Here is a 16,600-nt window from a genome sequence, read left to right as displayed (position 1 = left end):
GCAGAGAGAGGTGGGGCTGGAGCTTCTTGCTGTGGAACCAAAGAAGGGGGATTGCAGCAGGGGGGGACTGGATGGGGGCAGGGGAGGGTAGTTGATCAAATCTGTTAAAGAATAGATTAAGATCATTCACCCACTGCTGGTCACCCTCAGCCTGAAAGCTGGGCACCTTATAACCAGTGATGGTTTTGAGCCCCTTCCACACACCGCTGACGTTGTTCTGCTGCAGCTGATCCTCCATCTTCCTCCTGTAGCATGGTTTTCCTTCCCTGATCTTCTTTCTAAGTTCTCTCTGGACAGTTTTCAGCTCTTCCTTGTTTCCCGATTTAAAAACCCTCGTCTTCTCTTTAAGGAGAGTCTTTATATCAGGGTTAATCCATGGTTTGTTGTTGGGAAAACACAGTACAGTCCTGGTGGGTACAGTATTCTCCACACAGAAATTAATGAAGTCCGTAATACAGTCTGTTAGACTGTCAATATCCTCCCCATGTGGATTGCACAATTCCTCCCACATAGTTGTTTCAAAACAGTCTTTCAGAGCCTCACTGGTCTCATCAGACCATGTCGTCACTGTGCGGGAGGCAGCTGGTTGCCTGCATACAAGAGGTTTGTACACCGGTGGGAGATGAACCAGGTTGTGATCCGATTTTCCCAAGGGGGGAGGGTTGTTGATATATAAGCCTCCTTTGTGTTTGCATAGAATAAATCCAGTGTTTTATTGTCTCTGGTGTGGCATGAAACATACTGGGTGAATGTGGGCAGAGTGGAGGATGGAGGGGAATGATTAAAATCTCTAGAGATAATGAGAAGTGCATTTGGACTCTGTGTTAACAGTCTGTTAACAACAGAATGCAGGACATCGCATGCCGATTCACCATCAGCAGAGGGGGGAATATATGCAGCTATCGCGATAACATGCGAGAATTCCCTCGGCAGATAGTACGGCCAAAGATATAACAAAGATCTTACATTTCCCATAACGATGGACGGGAGAGTTGGTCTGTAACGTCTCCTTTTATTCCGACACATAGCTCCAGCACGGTTCCCCCGTCGTCTCCTTCTTAGCTCGCGGGGAATATCCGTTTTTTCCCCTAGTAGCATCGGCATGTTGCGGAATGCTAACAGCTGATCCCTGGTGTAAACAATAGGACCATGGCTGTGTACAAAGTTTCCAGATGCGACTGTGAACAAAGTCCAAAAAAGCAGAAAAAGTAGAGCAAACTCGGTGGCTTTGTTTATGTCCATTGTGCAGTTTTCAAATTTACACGCATACCCTTAAAAATAAAAAAACACAAAGTGCTGGAACACTATAAAATAAATTTTAAAAAAGCACAAACTTAACGGGAGCTGCTGCAACAGGCTGCCACTTGGGCGGCACCTAATATACAACTTAAAGCAATATTCCTTAAAGCGATATTATTTTGATTTTTTTATTTTTTATTATTCTTCAATTCAATTAAATTCATTTTTATTTGTATAGCACTTTTAACAATGAACATTGTCTCAAAGCAGCTTTACACAGATAATGTGGTGATTAAAAGTGAATATGTTCTTTATGAGTAAGTTTGTCCCTGATGAGCAAGCCGGTGGAGACTGTGGTGAAGGAAAAACTCCCCGAGATGGCATAAGGAAGAAACCTTGAGAGGAACCAGACTCAAGAGGGAACCTCATCCTCATCTGGGTTGCACCGAATGTCCATTTGTAGCAGATATGCGATGTTGCGGGGTACAGTGATGATGATCAGAAGCGAACTGTATCCTGAGTCAGTGTAGGAGACTGTTGACATTAACTACAGTCGAATCCATCCTCAAAGCGCCCGTTCTTACTCCGGAATTTCATGGAACCACCCAAGGCGTTGATGAGAAACCGTCCCAAGCTGCACAGAGTCGCCTCCAGTCGAAGAGAACACTATCCAGAGGCAGGCCTGGACGAAGTGAGAAGATCCACGGAGGGGAGAGGGGCAGGAACAGTGGTCACTGGAGCCTCAGGAGCATGTTTAACTCGACAGAGAAAAGGGTTCTTCAAAGGAAGAATAGCAAAATAGCAGGGTGTTCAAATACTTATTTTCCTCACTGTATATATATATATATATATATATATATATATATATATATATATATATATATATATATATACAGTGAGGAAAATAAGTATTTGAACACCCTGCTATTTTGCAAGTTCTCACTTAGAAATCATGGAGGGGTCTGAAATTGTCATCGAGGTGCATGTCCACTGTGAGAGACATAATCTAAAAAAAAAATCCAGAAATCACAATGTATGATTTTTAACTATTTATTTGTATGATACAGCTGCAAATAAGTATTTGAACACCTGAGAAAGTCAATGTTAATATTTGGTACAGGAGCCTTTGTTTGCAATTACAGAGGTCAAACGTTTCCTGTAGTTTTTGACCAGGTTTGCACACACTGCAGAAGGGGTTTTGGCCCACTCCTCCACACAGATCTTCTCTAGATCAGTCAGGTTTCTGGCCTGTCGCTGAGAAACACGGAGTTTGAGCTCCCTCCAAAGATTCTCTATTGGGTTTAGGTCTGGAGACTGGCTAGGCCACACCAGAACCTTGATATGCTTCTTACAGAGCCACTCCTTGGTTATCCTGGCTGTGTGCTTCGGGTCATTGTCATGTTGGAAGACCCAGCCTCGACCAATCTTCAATGCTCTAACTGAGGGAAGGAGGTTGTTCCCCAAAATCTCGCAATACATGGCCCCGTTCATCACATAACATTTAACAACAAAAGGCATATGTGCACCAACTAACAGCAGAGATTCACCAGTATACAATACAAACTGCCGTCGATTCTCGATACAAACCTTTATTATATTCTCCAACATTATAATCACAAAGATCGCTCACAAAATCACTAAAAACGTGTCACTAACCAGTGTCAAAATTAAATTCTCGAGTCATTTCACTCTGACACACAGCTCTGAAAAGTGTCCTACACATGTAGCATCTGTAAGGCTTGACTTTTGCGAGTTCTTCTGCGGCTGCACAGTGCCGATCGAGATAACTGACGTTAAATGGTAAATTTGCCCCCCTTGTGCTCGAGATATTAGGGTTCGGCGACATAAAAGAATCGACATAACCGATAAAAAATGCTAAGACAAAGTGAGAATTTGGCGGTTCCACTTCAAAAATATCGACTTAATAGGGATGGCAAGTTAAAAGTTGGTTTGAGATAAGTGGGTTCCACTGTATTATGAAATTATGGTGAGCTGCATCTTTAGAGTGAATTCTAAACTTTTCTAAAGCTCACATTGTTTTAATATTTGGCCACTAGATGACAGAAAGTCGACAGAAGAAATGTTCATCTAAACCACCAGACACGCAGGAATTTTAAACTGAAATTAACTTAAAAAATGATTCAGTCACTGTGTTTCGTAGCAGTTGTCAGCATAAGAGCTGTTTATTTTTACCCAGTTCCAATGATTTAAAATGGACATAAAATAAACAGAAACATATCCAGTTCATGAGGAAAAGCTTTTTCTGTCTTTATTCATTTTGAATCTTATAAGAAGGAGTGTTCAGCATCAGACAGGAAGCTGACCTCTAAAATCTTACAATAGGAACAAAGAAAAAGAAAAAATGGTGTTTTGTTTCGGTTATAAAACAGTTATGATCGTGACAAAATGGTGAATTGGTGAAATATCAGTAAAATGAGACTTATTAGGTGGATGAATGGGATTATGTTATAATTAAGATTAAATGTAGATGTTTACACACAAACACAAACATATTCCATTCTGATTATTTAGACAAATTAATCATTCCAGATTTGTTCTAAATTTAGTGCACAGGTGTACAGCAAATATACTTCATACTCAACATATACTCCATTCTGTTATATATCTAATAACCCATGCATATAAACACACATTATGTACATGCATGAGTTTATTAAGAATATACGTGTAACAGGTTGGAATAAAGAGGTGACAGGTGATGGTTCACCAGGCAGAGCTTTACTTTATCTTTCATTCATTCCTGCTCTGGTCTTTTGTTTCTCTTCCAGAACATCCACCCTTCTCGGGCTCTCTTCCCTTTACTGAAACAGAGCACAATGATTAGTCTCATCGGCGTATATACATATTCAATTATATACGGACTTCTGATAAATGCATGAATAAAAATGGAAATGACTCCCAGAAAGACTCTCCTTCCAAAACACAATCTCACCAGAAGACCTGAATTAATGTCAGTGTTTGACACAAATATTACACATCTAAATCTGTATGTGCTGTAAGAGTCAAAAACAAATTAAACACAGGTACAGTTTCCATTCATCCAGTTAAATAAAAAACTATTGAAATGTACAACACATAAAATATATCTTATATTGGAAACTTATTGTGTACCTAATTTTTATTAGTCACACAAAAAATAACTGATTTTCTAATATACACTAAAAATCTCTGCTGTGAGTAACAGTGATTTTTCCATGATTTTGCAAAGTTTTACAAAGTATGTGACCTTTTGCATAATTTATTTGAAAAAGCAAAAGATCAGCAAAGATGAAGTGATCTAATGATGTAATAAATTACCCTGATAATCCGTCATGGTTTGGTGCATTTGATTTTGAATTTGTTTATACTCCACTGTATTCGGATCTGAATAGGAGCCGTTGTCCACCCACTTCATCAGATTCTTTTTGGGTATTGTTGATCAGACTCTTCTCAGCATATTTATTTATAAGATTTTTAAATCCCGGCTTGTAGTATGTGTCCATGAAACGTGATGTCTCCCTTTGTTTATCTGAAATGAAGTAACAGAGAGAATCATGTTGGTTAGGTAAGTATGGGTAGAAATGATATGAATGTGTCTTACTGTGGCAGCGGGTGTGTGGGCTGGTGCCAGTTTTAGAGTGGAGAGCAGAGCAGGACAAACATGTGGTAAGAGGCACACCTGCATCTGATCAATTAATCAGTGTGCCCTGTTTCAGTCCGGCAAAGAAGATAAAATGGGGAACGACAACAGTTTTGTGGGGAGAGACACACCAAGCAGAAGAGAGCAGGAAGATCACTGAACAGAGAGTGTGTACTGGTGAACAGAGAGTGTGTACAGGTGGACAGCGAGTGTGTACGGGTGAACACAGAGGAAAGGCGTGCCGATCCTTGAGTGTGTGTGTGTGTGTGTGTGTGTGTGTGTGTGTGTGAGCCCCGGCGTGATCTAAGGGTAGGAAAGCCACTGTAACAGGTTCACTGGTTCCGGGTTGGAAGAAAGAGAAGACAGGCGATGGTTCACCAAGCAGACCTTTCTTTTTATTTTCATTCATCGCTTTTGACACGTTATTTTCCTTCTTTTAAACTCACACCACAACATAAACACACTCACGTCCCACACGTCTTCTCTCTACGTCCACCTGGGAACCTGCACACTGTCAAGGATCAACACACCTTCACTCAGTGTCCTTTTCTCCCTCCTTTTATCAGCATTGCAGATAGCACTGATTAGTCTTATCAGCTGCAGGTGTACTCTTACCACTTGTTTCATTCGGCTCCGCCTCACTCGTGCACCGGCGCTAGTTCACACTAAACTCACACTGTATTTGATTATTAATTTTATGGATTAATAAATTGGATGATGCAGGAATATGAAACAGGCTTAATGAAACATTTCACTACATCACATACACAATATTCATGTCACAAAAACATTGTACCCTTGAACCTGAAATGTATTTAATGCTCGAGGAGAAAATGACTGCAACAGGATTTATGTTTAAGTTTACAGCAACTCCAGAGTTAAAACTATTGCTCTTCAGTTCATTCTACAACATTTCTATTTAGTTTAAGTCTGGTGATTGTTTGATCCTTTCCAACATATGTTTTTCCTATAAAAACTATTTGAGAGTCTCATTCACAGTAAGTTTTGCAGTATTACATTGTCCTTGTGATGCATCTAACGCTTAACTTCACTGAAGGTATGGTCACATTTTTCCTACAAACATGCCATGTTGTATTGTCTCAGGAAACCCTGCGCTCTGTTAGTGAGGAAGTCCAGGGTCTAATTACAGTCTGTAGTCTATTAGTGAGGAAGTCCTGAGTTCAGTTAGAAAACTAAACCCATTTGTTACCCGTAGTAACACTCAGTACAGAAAGATACAGTTCTGAGCACAGGGACAACAACACACCAAGTCAGATCTGTTTATGGAGAATAAGATATGTTTTGTTGCTGTATTGCTGTTCCCATGTTCAGCAGTTTCTCTCTTTGCTCCTCCTTTATCCATGTTTATTAATAGATTTGCTGTATGTCTGTTCATGTTTGTTCTGTTTCAAGTTTTAGAAAAGAAGAATGATCTACAGATGATCTGCACTAAAATGAAATTTTTCGTCTTAAATGTTTGTGTATGTATTTTAATGTAAATGTATTTTGAGCTGTATATCTTAGTGCACTACATGTTTCTAGTTCCTACATGTGCATTACAATGATATCTATGTTCAATTCTATCATAAACACCATTCATTATTGTTATAAAGCAATTATTAAACATACTATTATCTGTCCGGAGACTGTTTGAGCTTTCAGGGTGTGCCATTATTAATGACAGCTTCAACACTTTTTCCATATCTCCACTTTTCATGGTTTCTGCCAGCAAAGATCTGAGAAACAAAAATATAACAAATGTAAACATGGCATAAACTTGAAAAGAGAACAGATCAGGATTGTGTTGATACCTGCATGTTATGGCCTCCTTGCTGTTCCTGCTGGTCAGTGCACAGTGATGATCCTTGTACAGTGCATTCATGCAAATCAGCTCGGTTCCGTTATTGTCATTTTTCATGTTCATTACTAAATTATAGAGTGCCACATTTTTTTCTTTTAAGTCTCTCAGATCTGATTTATTCTTCTTGTACTCATTATAGAGTTGCCTAAAGCAATCCTTTGGTGGAATGTGGTCTGCATCCACCACTCCTGGGGTGGGCTTTTTCATGTTTACAAGGCTATTAGTAAAAAAAAAAGAAAAGCGATATATAACATTGTTAGTGATTTCTGTAAATCATGTACACTAAATACATACAGTGCCAAAAAAGAGTATTCACCCCTTCTGGATTTTTATTTTGCACATTTGTCACATTTAAATTATTCAACCTAGTCATTAGTGTTACACAAGTCAGGTCACTCTTAGTGTCGGTCTCAAGCCCGGATAAATGTGATGGTTTGTGTTATGAAGGGCATCCAGCGTAAAACATCAAAATATCAAATATGCGGATCACAAATCAGAATTTCATACCAAATTGTTCAAGGCCCGGATTACCAACGACCACCACAGGTATCGTTAACCAACAGGCTACCAGTGGAAATTGGGTTACTGTTGTCTGAAGGAGGAGAAGGAGAGGAGGAAGACGTCTACAGAGACAGCAGGGAAAGGAGTAGTGGAGGAGAGTGGAGGTTCGGGTTGGTACTTTAAATGTTGTTACTAGGGTGATCCTGGAGGAAGAGTACATTAAGTACTCTACAGTAATGGACAGTGTAGCTAGACAGCATCGGATGGTGGTCTGTAGGATGGTTTTGAAGGTGAAGAAGAATAGGAGGAGAGTGAGGACTGAAAGAAGAATAAGATGGTGGAAACTGAAGGAGGAAGACTGTAGTGAGAGTTTCAGGGAAGAGGTCATACAGGAGCTCGGTGGTGGTGAAGAGGTGCTGGATGATTGGGCAACTACTGCAGAAGTGATAAGGGAGACAGCTAGAAAGGTACTTGGTGTAACATCTGGAAATAGAAAGGAAGACAAAGAGACATGGTGGTGGAATGAGGAAGTGCAGGAGAGCAGAAGGAGAAAGAGGTTGGCAAAACAGAATTGGGACAGAGAGATGGGAAAAATTAGGCAGGAGAACAAGGAGATGCGGCAGCAGGTAAAGAGGGATGTGGTGAAGGACAAGGAAAAGGCATATGAGGAGCTGTAGGAGAAGTTGGACACTGAGGAAGGAGAAAAGGATTTGTACCAATTGCCCAGGCAGAGAGACCGAGCTGGGAAGGATGTGCTGCAAGTTAGAGCAATAAATGATGGAGAGGGAAATGTGTTGACTAGTGAGGAGTGTGTTGAAAAGATGGAGGGAGTATTTTGAGCAGCTGATGAATGAGGAAAATGAGAGAGAGAAGGTTGGATGGTGTGGAGATGGTGAAGCTGTCAGCTGATGGCGCGCGCACTTCGGTAATCCAACTTCTGATAATCCAACTTTCGCTTCCGACATGTTTCGGCCGGCAGTTTTTGATTTTTCTCTTGCCGGTTTTAGACGTTTGTTTATTATTGTGTTCTTCTGGTCTCCTCTGCCCAGCTCCTGGTTTGTTGTTTTGTTTTTTCCCTTCGCCTGCTCTCTGTGTTTTGATGCTCTTTTAAAGGGTAGTACATACGTTTTCGGACAGTTTGTATTGCTACTTTGTTTTTTTTTTCCTAATTAATGACTGCCTTCTGAATTTCTTCCTGCGTTCTGCATTTGGGTCCTTTCTCTCATGGCTCCTAACAGAAGCAGAGAGTGAATAGAATTAGTAAGGAGGAAGTGAGAGCAGCAATTAAGAGGATGAAGAGTGGAAAGTCAGTAGGACCCGATGACATACTGGTAGAAGCATGGAGAGATGTTTAGGAGAGATGCCAAATGGTTTAAGAGGATTTTGGAAAGTGAGAGAATGCCTGAGGATTGGAGGAGGAGTTTGCTGGTACTAATCGTTGAGAAAAAGGGAGATGTGCAGACCTTCAGTAACTACAGGGGAATAAAGTTGATTGTCACACCATAAAGTTATGGGAAAGAGTAGTGAAAGCCAGACTAAGAGAAGAGTTCATCTGTGAGCAACAGTATGGTCTCATGCAAAGAAAGACCAACACAGATGCATTATTTGCTTTGAGAATGTATAGAGTATAGAAGTATAGAGAAGGTCAGAAGGAGTTGCATTGTGTATTTGTGGATTTAGAGAAAGCGTACGACAGGGTGGATATAGGAGTTGTGGAATTGCATAAGGAAGTCTGGTGTGTCAGAGAAGTATGTGAGGGTGGTGCAGGACATGTATGAGGACAGTGTGACATCAGTGAAGTGTGCTGTAGGAACCACAGACTGGATCAAGGTGGAGGTTGGATTGCATCAGGGATCGGTTCTGAGCCCTTTCCTGTTTGCAGTGGTGATAGACAGGTTGACGGACGAGGTCAGACAGAAGTCTCCGTGGACTATGATGTTTGTGGATGATATTGTGATTTGTGGTGGGAGTAAGGAGTAGGTTGAGAAGAGCCTGGAGAGTTGGAGGTACACGCTGGAGAGAAGAGGAATGAAAGTCAGTAGGAGTAAGACAGAGTACATGTGTGTGAATGAGAGGGAGGGCAGTGGAGGGGTGCGGTTGCAGGGAGAAGAGCTGGAGAAGGTGGAGGAGTTCAGGTACCTGGGGTCAACAGTGCAATGTAATGGAGAGTGTGTTAGAGAAGTAAAGAAAAGAGTGCAGGCAGGGTGGAGTGGGTGGAGAAGAGTGATAGCAGGAGTGATTTGTGATAGTAGGGTACCTGCAAAAATGAAAGGGAAAGTTTATAGGACTGTGGTGAGACCTGAGATGTTGTATGGTTTAGAGACAGTGGCACTAAATAAAAGACAGGAGGTGTAGCTGGAGGTAGCAGAGCTGAAGATGTTGAATTTTCATTGGGAGGGATGATGATGGACAGGATTAGAAATGAGTTTATTAGAGGGACAGAACATGTATAACGTTTTGGAGACAAGATAAGGGAGGCGCGATTGAGATCATTTCGAGAATGCTGAGGATGGAGCCACCAGGAAGAAGGAAAAGAGGAAGACCATAGAGAAGGGTTATGGATGTGTTGAGGAAAGACATGCAGGTAGTTGGTTTGAGAGGCAGATGTAGAGGACAGGGGGGTATGGAGACGGATGATCTGCTATGGTGTTCCTTAATGGGAGAATCCGAAAGAAGAATAAGCAGTCACACTTATATGATTCAGATGATCAAGCAAATTTCAATATTACACAAAGACCAAGTTAAAAATACAGTTTTTAAATTATTATATAATTTATCAAGGGAAGAATTTGTCCGATCTGGATAGTTCTATGTAAAAAAGGAACAACTGCCCCATGCTAAATCATGAATGACCCGTAATAACCACATTTTTTGGAGACCTGAGTTAAATATGACTTGCCACACCCAGGCCTGGTTACTGCCAAACCTGTTAAAACCCCCCTTATGGGTCTCTTGATCTTGGTATTGTTGATTTAAAGTTTTGTGTTCTATATGTAACCCTGTGTTAGTACTTAGCACTGTGTTCTGTATGTAGCTTTATGTTCTGTATGTAGCTCCCTGTTCTGTATGTAGCTCTATGTTCTGTTATGTAGCTCCGTGTCTGTATGTAGCTCTGTGTTATGTCTGTAGCTCTATGTTCTGTTATGTAGCTCTGTGATGTTTTATGTAGCACCAGGATTCTCAGTTCACTGTGTAGTGTCAGCTATATACGGTTAAACTGACAATAAAAGCTTCTTGACTTAAGTTGTCTAATAATGAATAAACTAATCATGTTACCTTTCGTAGGTTCCAGCTTCTCCCAAATTGTAATCTTTAACCACATCCTCTTTGTTCTTGTTCCTGATATATTCCTTATATTGTTCTACTTGCTTTTTAGTAGCTCCCGCTTCAATTCGAAATTTATTGGAGCTGTTCGTTTGATTGAACATGTTCTGGATCCTCACAGCCTTGGCGTACTTTTGTGGTTTTGCTAGAATCTGTAATAATAAAAGCATAACAATTAGCCAGCAAACATTCAAAGATCTTCTCCCTGAACAGTAGATGTGTGGTCATATTCATATCCTCTGATCCCCTGGGACCACTAAACAAAAACACTATAACCACTTACATTATACGGATTGAACCCCATTGAATATTCCTGTTCAGTTACAGTACATTTCTATTGCACTAATCAATTAAGCAAATCTAAAATATGCATGATCATAAAAGGCAACTATCTAAGATGACAAGCTCTTCAGCTGTTCTGGTCGTTGCTAGACTGTTACTATGTTATTGATTTTGTGTTGTTTGCACTAAATGTTTTTTGCACACATCTGCAGAGGTGCACCTGAGAAAGTTCTTTGTATATGTTTGTATGTTTTGCTTAGTTTTTGTGATGTGGTGTTAATTTATCGGTTTGTTCGACTGTATAGTGTATAAATGTATATAGTTGAAATTACATTAAAGCCACTTGACTTGATTTTTGATTTTGACTTTATAAACTAAAAAGATGATTAAAAAAAAAATTTGATTGTAACTGGTGTCAAATTCTTATAGTAGTATTTCAAACAGCAGGGAATGAGAGGCTCCTAAACTGTAGAAAAGCTCTTAGTGCTGAGTTATCAACATAACTCTTCATCCTAATAAACAACAATAATAATCCTAGATTCTTATTCATTAGGTCAAGTCAAGTCAAGTCAAGTTTATTTGTATAGCGCTTTTCACAACCGACATTGTCTCAAAGCAGCTTTACACAAATCAACAGTGATGGTGAATGGTGTGAATTTGTCCCTGATGAGCAAGCCTGTGGCAAGGAAAAACTCCCTTAGATGTTATGAGGAAGAAACCTTGAGAGGAACCAGACTCAAAAGGGGAACCCATCCTCATCTGGGTGACATCAAGAGTTTGATCATAAATCTTTCAACTATACAGAACACTGGACAGTGAGAACTAACATGATTACTGGAGTATAAGATTATAAGTGATGTTCTTTCTGCAGTCTTATACAGTCTATATGGTTAGTAGCTCCGAGTTTTATGAGCTCAGCATTTGTGATCACCACAGATCCAGCATCAGCTTCTCCATGCCAGAGCCTTTAAACACTCCAGGAGGTCCAATGTCAAAACTCCACACATGTAGCGGGATCCAAATGGCACTGGTACGTCTCTAGATGGTTCGGGATGTTTGTGAGTTCGGCATCTACTTCTTCAAAGGTCCGTAATCATCACGAGGTGGGAGGTGACTGGAGCTGGCCAAACCTCAGGGTGTCTCGGGATGGGGAGAGAAAGAGAAGCAGTGGAGAGGAATTAGCGTAGCTGCTGTTCATGATATTAACAGCACAAGTTGATAATGTGCATGTGATCAGATGTTCTGGAGCACAAGGTTATGATGTGATGTGTTATGTGTAGGCTTTGCTAAAAGATATGTTTTAATCTACACTTAAACTGGGAGAGTGTGTCTGAGCCCCGAACACCGTCAGGAAGACTATTCCAGAGTTTAGGAGCTAAATGTGAAAATGCTCTACCACCTTTAGTGGACTTTGCTATTCTAGGAACTACTAGAAGCCCAGAGTTTTGAGATCTCAGGGGCGTGGCGGATTGTAGCGTGTTAAAAGACTGGATAGATACATGGGAGCCAAACCATTTAGTGCTTTATAAGTGAGAAGTAATAGTTTGTAGTCTATTCGAAACTTAACAGGAAGCCAATGTAGGGACGATAAGATCGGGGTTATGTGATCATATTTTTTGACCTTGTAAGAACTCTGGCTGCTGCATTCTGGACTAACTGAAGCTTGTTTATTAATGATGCAGGACATCCACCTAGTAACGCATTACAGTAGTCTATTCTGGAGGTCATGAACGCATGGACGAGCTTCTCTGCATCGGATATAGACAACATATTTCTTAGCTTAGAAATATTTCTAAGGTGAAAGAAGGCTGTTTTGTAACCTGATTGATGTGATTTTTGAAAGACAAGTCGCTGTCTAAAATAACACCCAGGTCTTTTACCGTTGAACTAGTGGTTACAGAACATCCGTCTAAATGCAGGTTGAGATGCTGGAGCGTCTGTATACTAGTTTTGGGCCGATGAGCAAAATCTCAGTCTTATCAGAATTTAAAAGTAGAAAGTTATGGGTCATCCAATCTCTTAGTTCCTTAACACACTCAGTTATCCGGGTTAATTGAGCTGTATCGCCTGGTTTAGATGAAATATATAGCTGAGTATCATCAGCATAACAATGGAAGCTAATTCCATGCCTTCTAATAATATTTCCTAACGGAAGCATGTATATTGTGAAGAGCAGGGGTCCTAGAACTGAACCTTGCGGCACGCCATAATTTACTTGCATTAGCCTGGATAGCTCTCCATTTAAATCTACGAAATGGTAACGATCGGACAGGTAGGATTTAAACCAGCTTAATGCCTGTCCCTGAATGCCGATGTAATTTTGTAAGCGATCTAGGAGGAGATCATGGTCTATAGTGTCGAATGCAGCACTAAGATCTAGTAAAACCAACAGCGAGATGAAGCCTTGGTCTGAAGCTAAAAACAGGTCATTAGTTATTTTAACTAGAGCAGTTTCTGTGCTATGATGGGGCCTAAAACCTGACTGAAATTCTTCAAAGATATTGTTCTCTTGCAGGTAGGAACATAACTGTGCAGCGACAATCTTTTCTAAAATCTTAGACATAAATGGGAGATTTGAAATTGGTCTGTAATTTGATAACGTGTTTGGATCCAGATTAGGTTTTTAATGAGGGGCTTAATAACTGCTAACTTGAGGGATTTAGGGACGTGACCTAAAGATAGTGAGGAGTTAATAATATTTAGAAGAGGTTCACCAGTTGTATATAACACTTCCTTCAGTAATTTAGTAGGAATTGGATCTAACTGACATGTTGTCGATTTAGCTTTGGCAATAACATTATACAGCTCTTCCTGTCCTATACATGTAAAACAGTGGAGTTGTGGAGTTGAAGGTAACACTGTCTCAGGAGATGCTGTCAGAGGTTGAACTGCCACAATTGTTTTTCTAATGTTATCTATTTTTTCAGTGAAGAAAATCATAAAGTCCTCACTACTAAACTGTGGTGGAACACAATTTTCAGAGCCCTGATTTGTAGTTAGTTTAGCTACAGTACTGAAAAGGAACCTGGGATTGTTTTTGTTGTTTTCTATGAGTTTGCTCAGGTGTTCAGCTCTAGCAGCTTTTAGCGCCCGTCTGTAGCTGAGCATACTGTCTTTATACGCGATTCTAAATACCTCCAATTTAGTTTTCCTCCATTTTCTCTCCAGATTACGTGCTGTTCTCTTGAGGGCATGTGTATGACTATTATACCAAGGTGCAGGTGCTTGTTCTCTAACCTTTTTAACCGGATAGGGCAACGGTGTCTAATGTGCTAGTGAGGATAAGGTCTATGTTCTTAGTTATCTCATCAAGATTATTAGTAGTTATGGGTTTAGTGAGAAATTGAGATAAATCAGGCAGGTTATTTATGAATCTGTCCTTATTAGGTCTCAGGTCTTATTTGACTGATTGCTATTAGTTTGTTGATGTAAATGGTGAGTTCTCCACAATCCCTGTAGAGTTTGGTGCTCCACAAAGATCACCCTTAGGGGAACTTGGGACGGCGACATCACTCTCTGATGAGTCTGGAAGTGAACTGTAGTCTCCAGTGTACCTTGGAAACGCCACATCGTCTTCGAAGAGGTCCTGAAGCGCAATGGCGCTTTCGGCGGAGTCTTGACGTGCTACATCGTGGTGGTAGGGACCGGGGAGCACGATGACTCCTTCGAAGAGACCTTGAAGCATGACTGGCTAGAGAGAGAGAGGTTTTCCAGACAGGAGAGAGATGTAAAACGCGTACCTAACCACGTACCTACCGACGCTCCGTAAGAATTAGCCCCACTCTGCCATTTCGCCGGAGAAGCAAGCTGGGAATTCCAGTATGCTCTCGGAGGCACGTGGCGCAGCCGCGCTTGCATGCTCCAGAGCTGGTGAGCATGATCCGTGAGGAGGGCAGCGAGCTTCCGGGTGTAATCTGAGGCGGAGCTCGGCTGATTTATTGGTCATTGGTCTTCCTTGGTCTTGCTGTTATAGATCGGATCACACGGAGACCATGGTAGTAACCTGATTATGTTTTTTTTAAGGTCAGTTATTCTGTCAAGCTGGGAGAAACGGAGGCGGAAGCCGTAGCAGGTAAAGCGGGTTTTATTATAGTCAAAACCGCGAGCCGGGCAGGTGAGTGAGATGAACGTGAGACAGGTAGGTATATCCATGGTATGCCCTGGGGGAGCGAGGTCCACAATGTCCGAACCTGAACCGGAAGCGGTGAAGAGTTATCTGTGGCACGGCTGGAAAGAGGCGAGGTCCACACAGTCCGATCCAGGACCCGAAGCACTGTTGTAATATCCGTCGTGCGCCTGGGAAGAGGCGCGGTCCACACGAAAGGAGAGAGAGTCTCGAGTCCTGCCAGCATAATGTGCAATAACCGACCGCGAGAGACTCTAGAAACGGAGTTTATAAAGGTGTGTGGCTGATGAGTCCCAGGTGTTCGAGATCAAGGCTGGGAGCGGCCAAAACAGCGGCAGCATGATAGCCGCCAAAGGGGGGCATGACAGGGAATACCTGACACTGTCTTAGGCCCACTGCTTTTCTCTTTATATCTGCTGCAATTATTCTGTAAACATGGTATTAGTTTCCATTGCTATATTGGTGTCAGGAACGCGAGAGGAAGGACCCAAATGCAGGACGCAGAAAATATCCAAAAAGGCAGTCTTTAATTAGGGGAAAAACATAGGCAATACAAACAGTCAGAGAACAAATGTTCTACTCTTAAAAAGAGCATGAAAAAAAACCAAAGAGCAGAAAAAGGGAAAAAATAACCAACAAACGTCCAAAAACTGCGGGCAAAAAACAGGAAAAAGGAGAGATCCAAAGTGAAAGCAAAAATAATCCACAGGGGAAAAAACGGCAAGATAGTCCCAAAAAACATAACACAAAGCCAAAAAACAATCTGGCAAGGAATAACAGGAGCCGGCGTCTATTTATACACATCAAAGATGGCCGCCACGTCGCGCCGGTGCCGCACCGGAAGCGGAAGTTGGGCTACCGGAAGTTGAATTACCGGAAGTGCGCGCCGTCGGCTGACAGTACGACCCTCCAGGCTGCTCAGGATGGTCCCGATGAAACCGAGAAATGAGGTCGCGGTCCAGAACATGCCGCGCAGGAACCCAGGAGCGCTCCTCCGGGCCATAGCCCTCCCAGTCCACCAGATATTGGAAGCCTCTACCCCGACGGCGGGAGCGGAGCAAACGACGCACCGTATAAGCGGGACCCCCGTCGACGACCCGGGCGGGTGGCGGGGGCCCGGCGGAGGGCACCAAGGAACAGGCCCGGACAGGTCGGAGTCGGGAAACGTGGAACGTAGGATGGATCCGAAGGGCCCTGGGCAGTCTGAGGCGCACAGCAACCGGGTTAATGACCTTGGAGATGGGGAACGGTCCCAGAAACCGTGGGGTGAGCTTACGACACACAGGCTTGAGAGGAAGGTCCCGAGTGGAAAGCCACGCCTTCTGACCAACCCGGTAATGGGGTGCAGGACGGCGTCTCCGGTTGGCCCAACGAGCATAGCTCTGGGAAGCTCTAAGAAGTGCCGTGCAGGCCCTCCTCCAACTGAGTCGACAGCGCCGAAACTGAGCCAACGCAGATGGGACAGAAGCCTCAGCCTCCTGGGTAGAGAATAGAGGGGGTTGATAACCATAAACCGTCTGAAAGGGAGACAATCCAGTGGCAGCAGTAGGCAAAGAATTATGGGCGTACTCAACCCACAACAGCTTGGAGGACCATGAGGAGGCATCTTGGGCGCAAAGGACACGGA

At 42.1% G+C, this 16,600-nt stretch overlaps 2 protein-coding genes across 2 annotated transcripts in view; one reads left to right on the top strand and one right to left on the bottom strand.

The window, feature by feature from the left end:
• Window positions 1-16,600, top strand: part of LOC124387799 (protein translocase subunit SecA-like) — a 97,933-nt gene that overhangs the window by 40,165 nt on the left and 41,168 nt on the right. The gene's annotated exons all lie outside the window — the stretch shown is intronic.
• The window catches only part of LOC124387798, a 146,300-nt gene that overhangs the window by 91,431 nt on the left and 38,269 nt on the right, over window positions 1-16,600 (bottom strand). Inside the window, exons 7-10 of the mRNA XM_046852386.1 lie at window positions 10,518-10,717; window positions 6,691-6,957; window positions 6,509-6,615; window positions 4,558-4,768 (exon numbers count right to left, since the gene is read on the bottom strand). Coding sequence (XP_046708342.1) covers window positions 4,602-4,768; window positions 6,509-6,615; window positions 6,691-6,957; window positions 10,518-10,717 — 741 coding nt within the window. The 3' untranslated portion in view covers window positions 4,558-4,601. The remainder of the gene's footprint in view (window positions 1-4,557; window positions 4,769-6,508; window positions 6,616-6,690; window positions 6,958-10,517; window positions 10,718-16,600) is intronic.

This window comes from Silurus meridionalis, chromosome 6 (assembly GCF_014805685.1).
Source record: "Silurus meridionalis isolate SWU-2019-XX chromosome 6, ASM1480568v1, whole genome shotgun sequence".
In the NCBI taxonomy this organism is placed as follows: domain Eukaryota; kingdom Metazoa; phylum Chordata; class Actinopteri; order Siluriformes; family Siluridae; genus Silurus; species Silurus meridionalis.
This window is presented reverse-complemented; position numbering and strand designations above follow the sequence as displayed.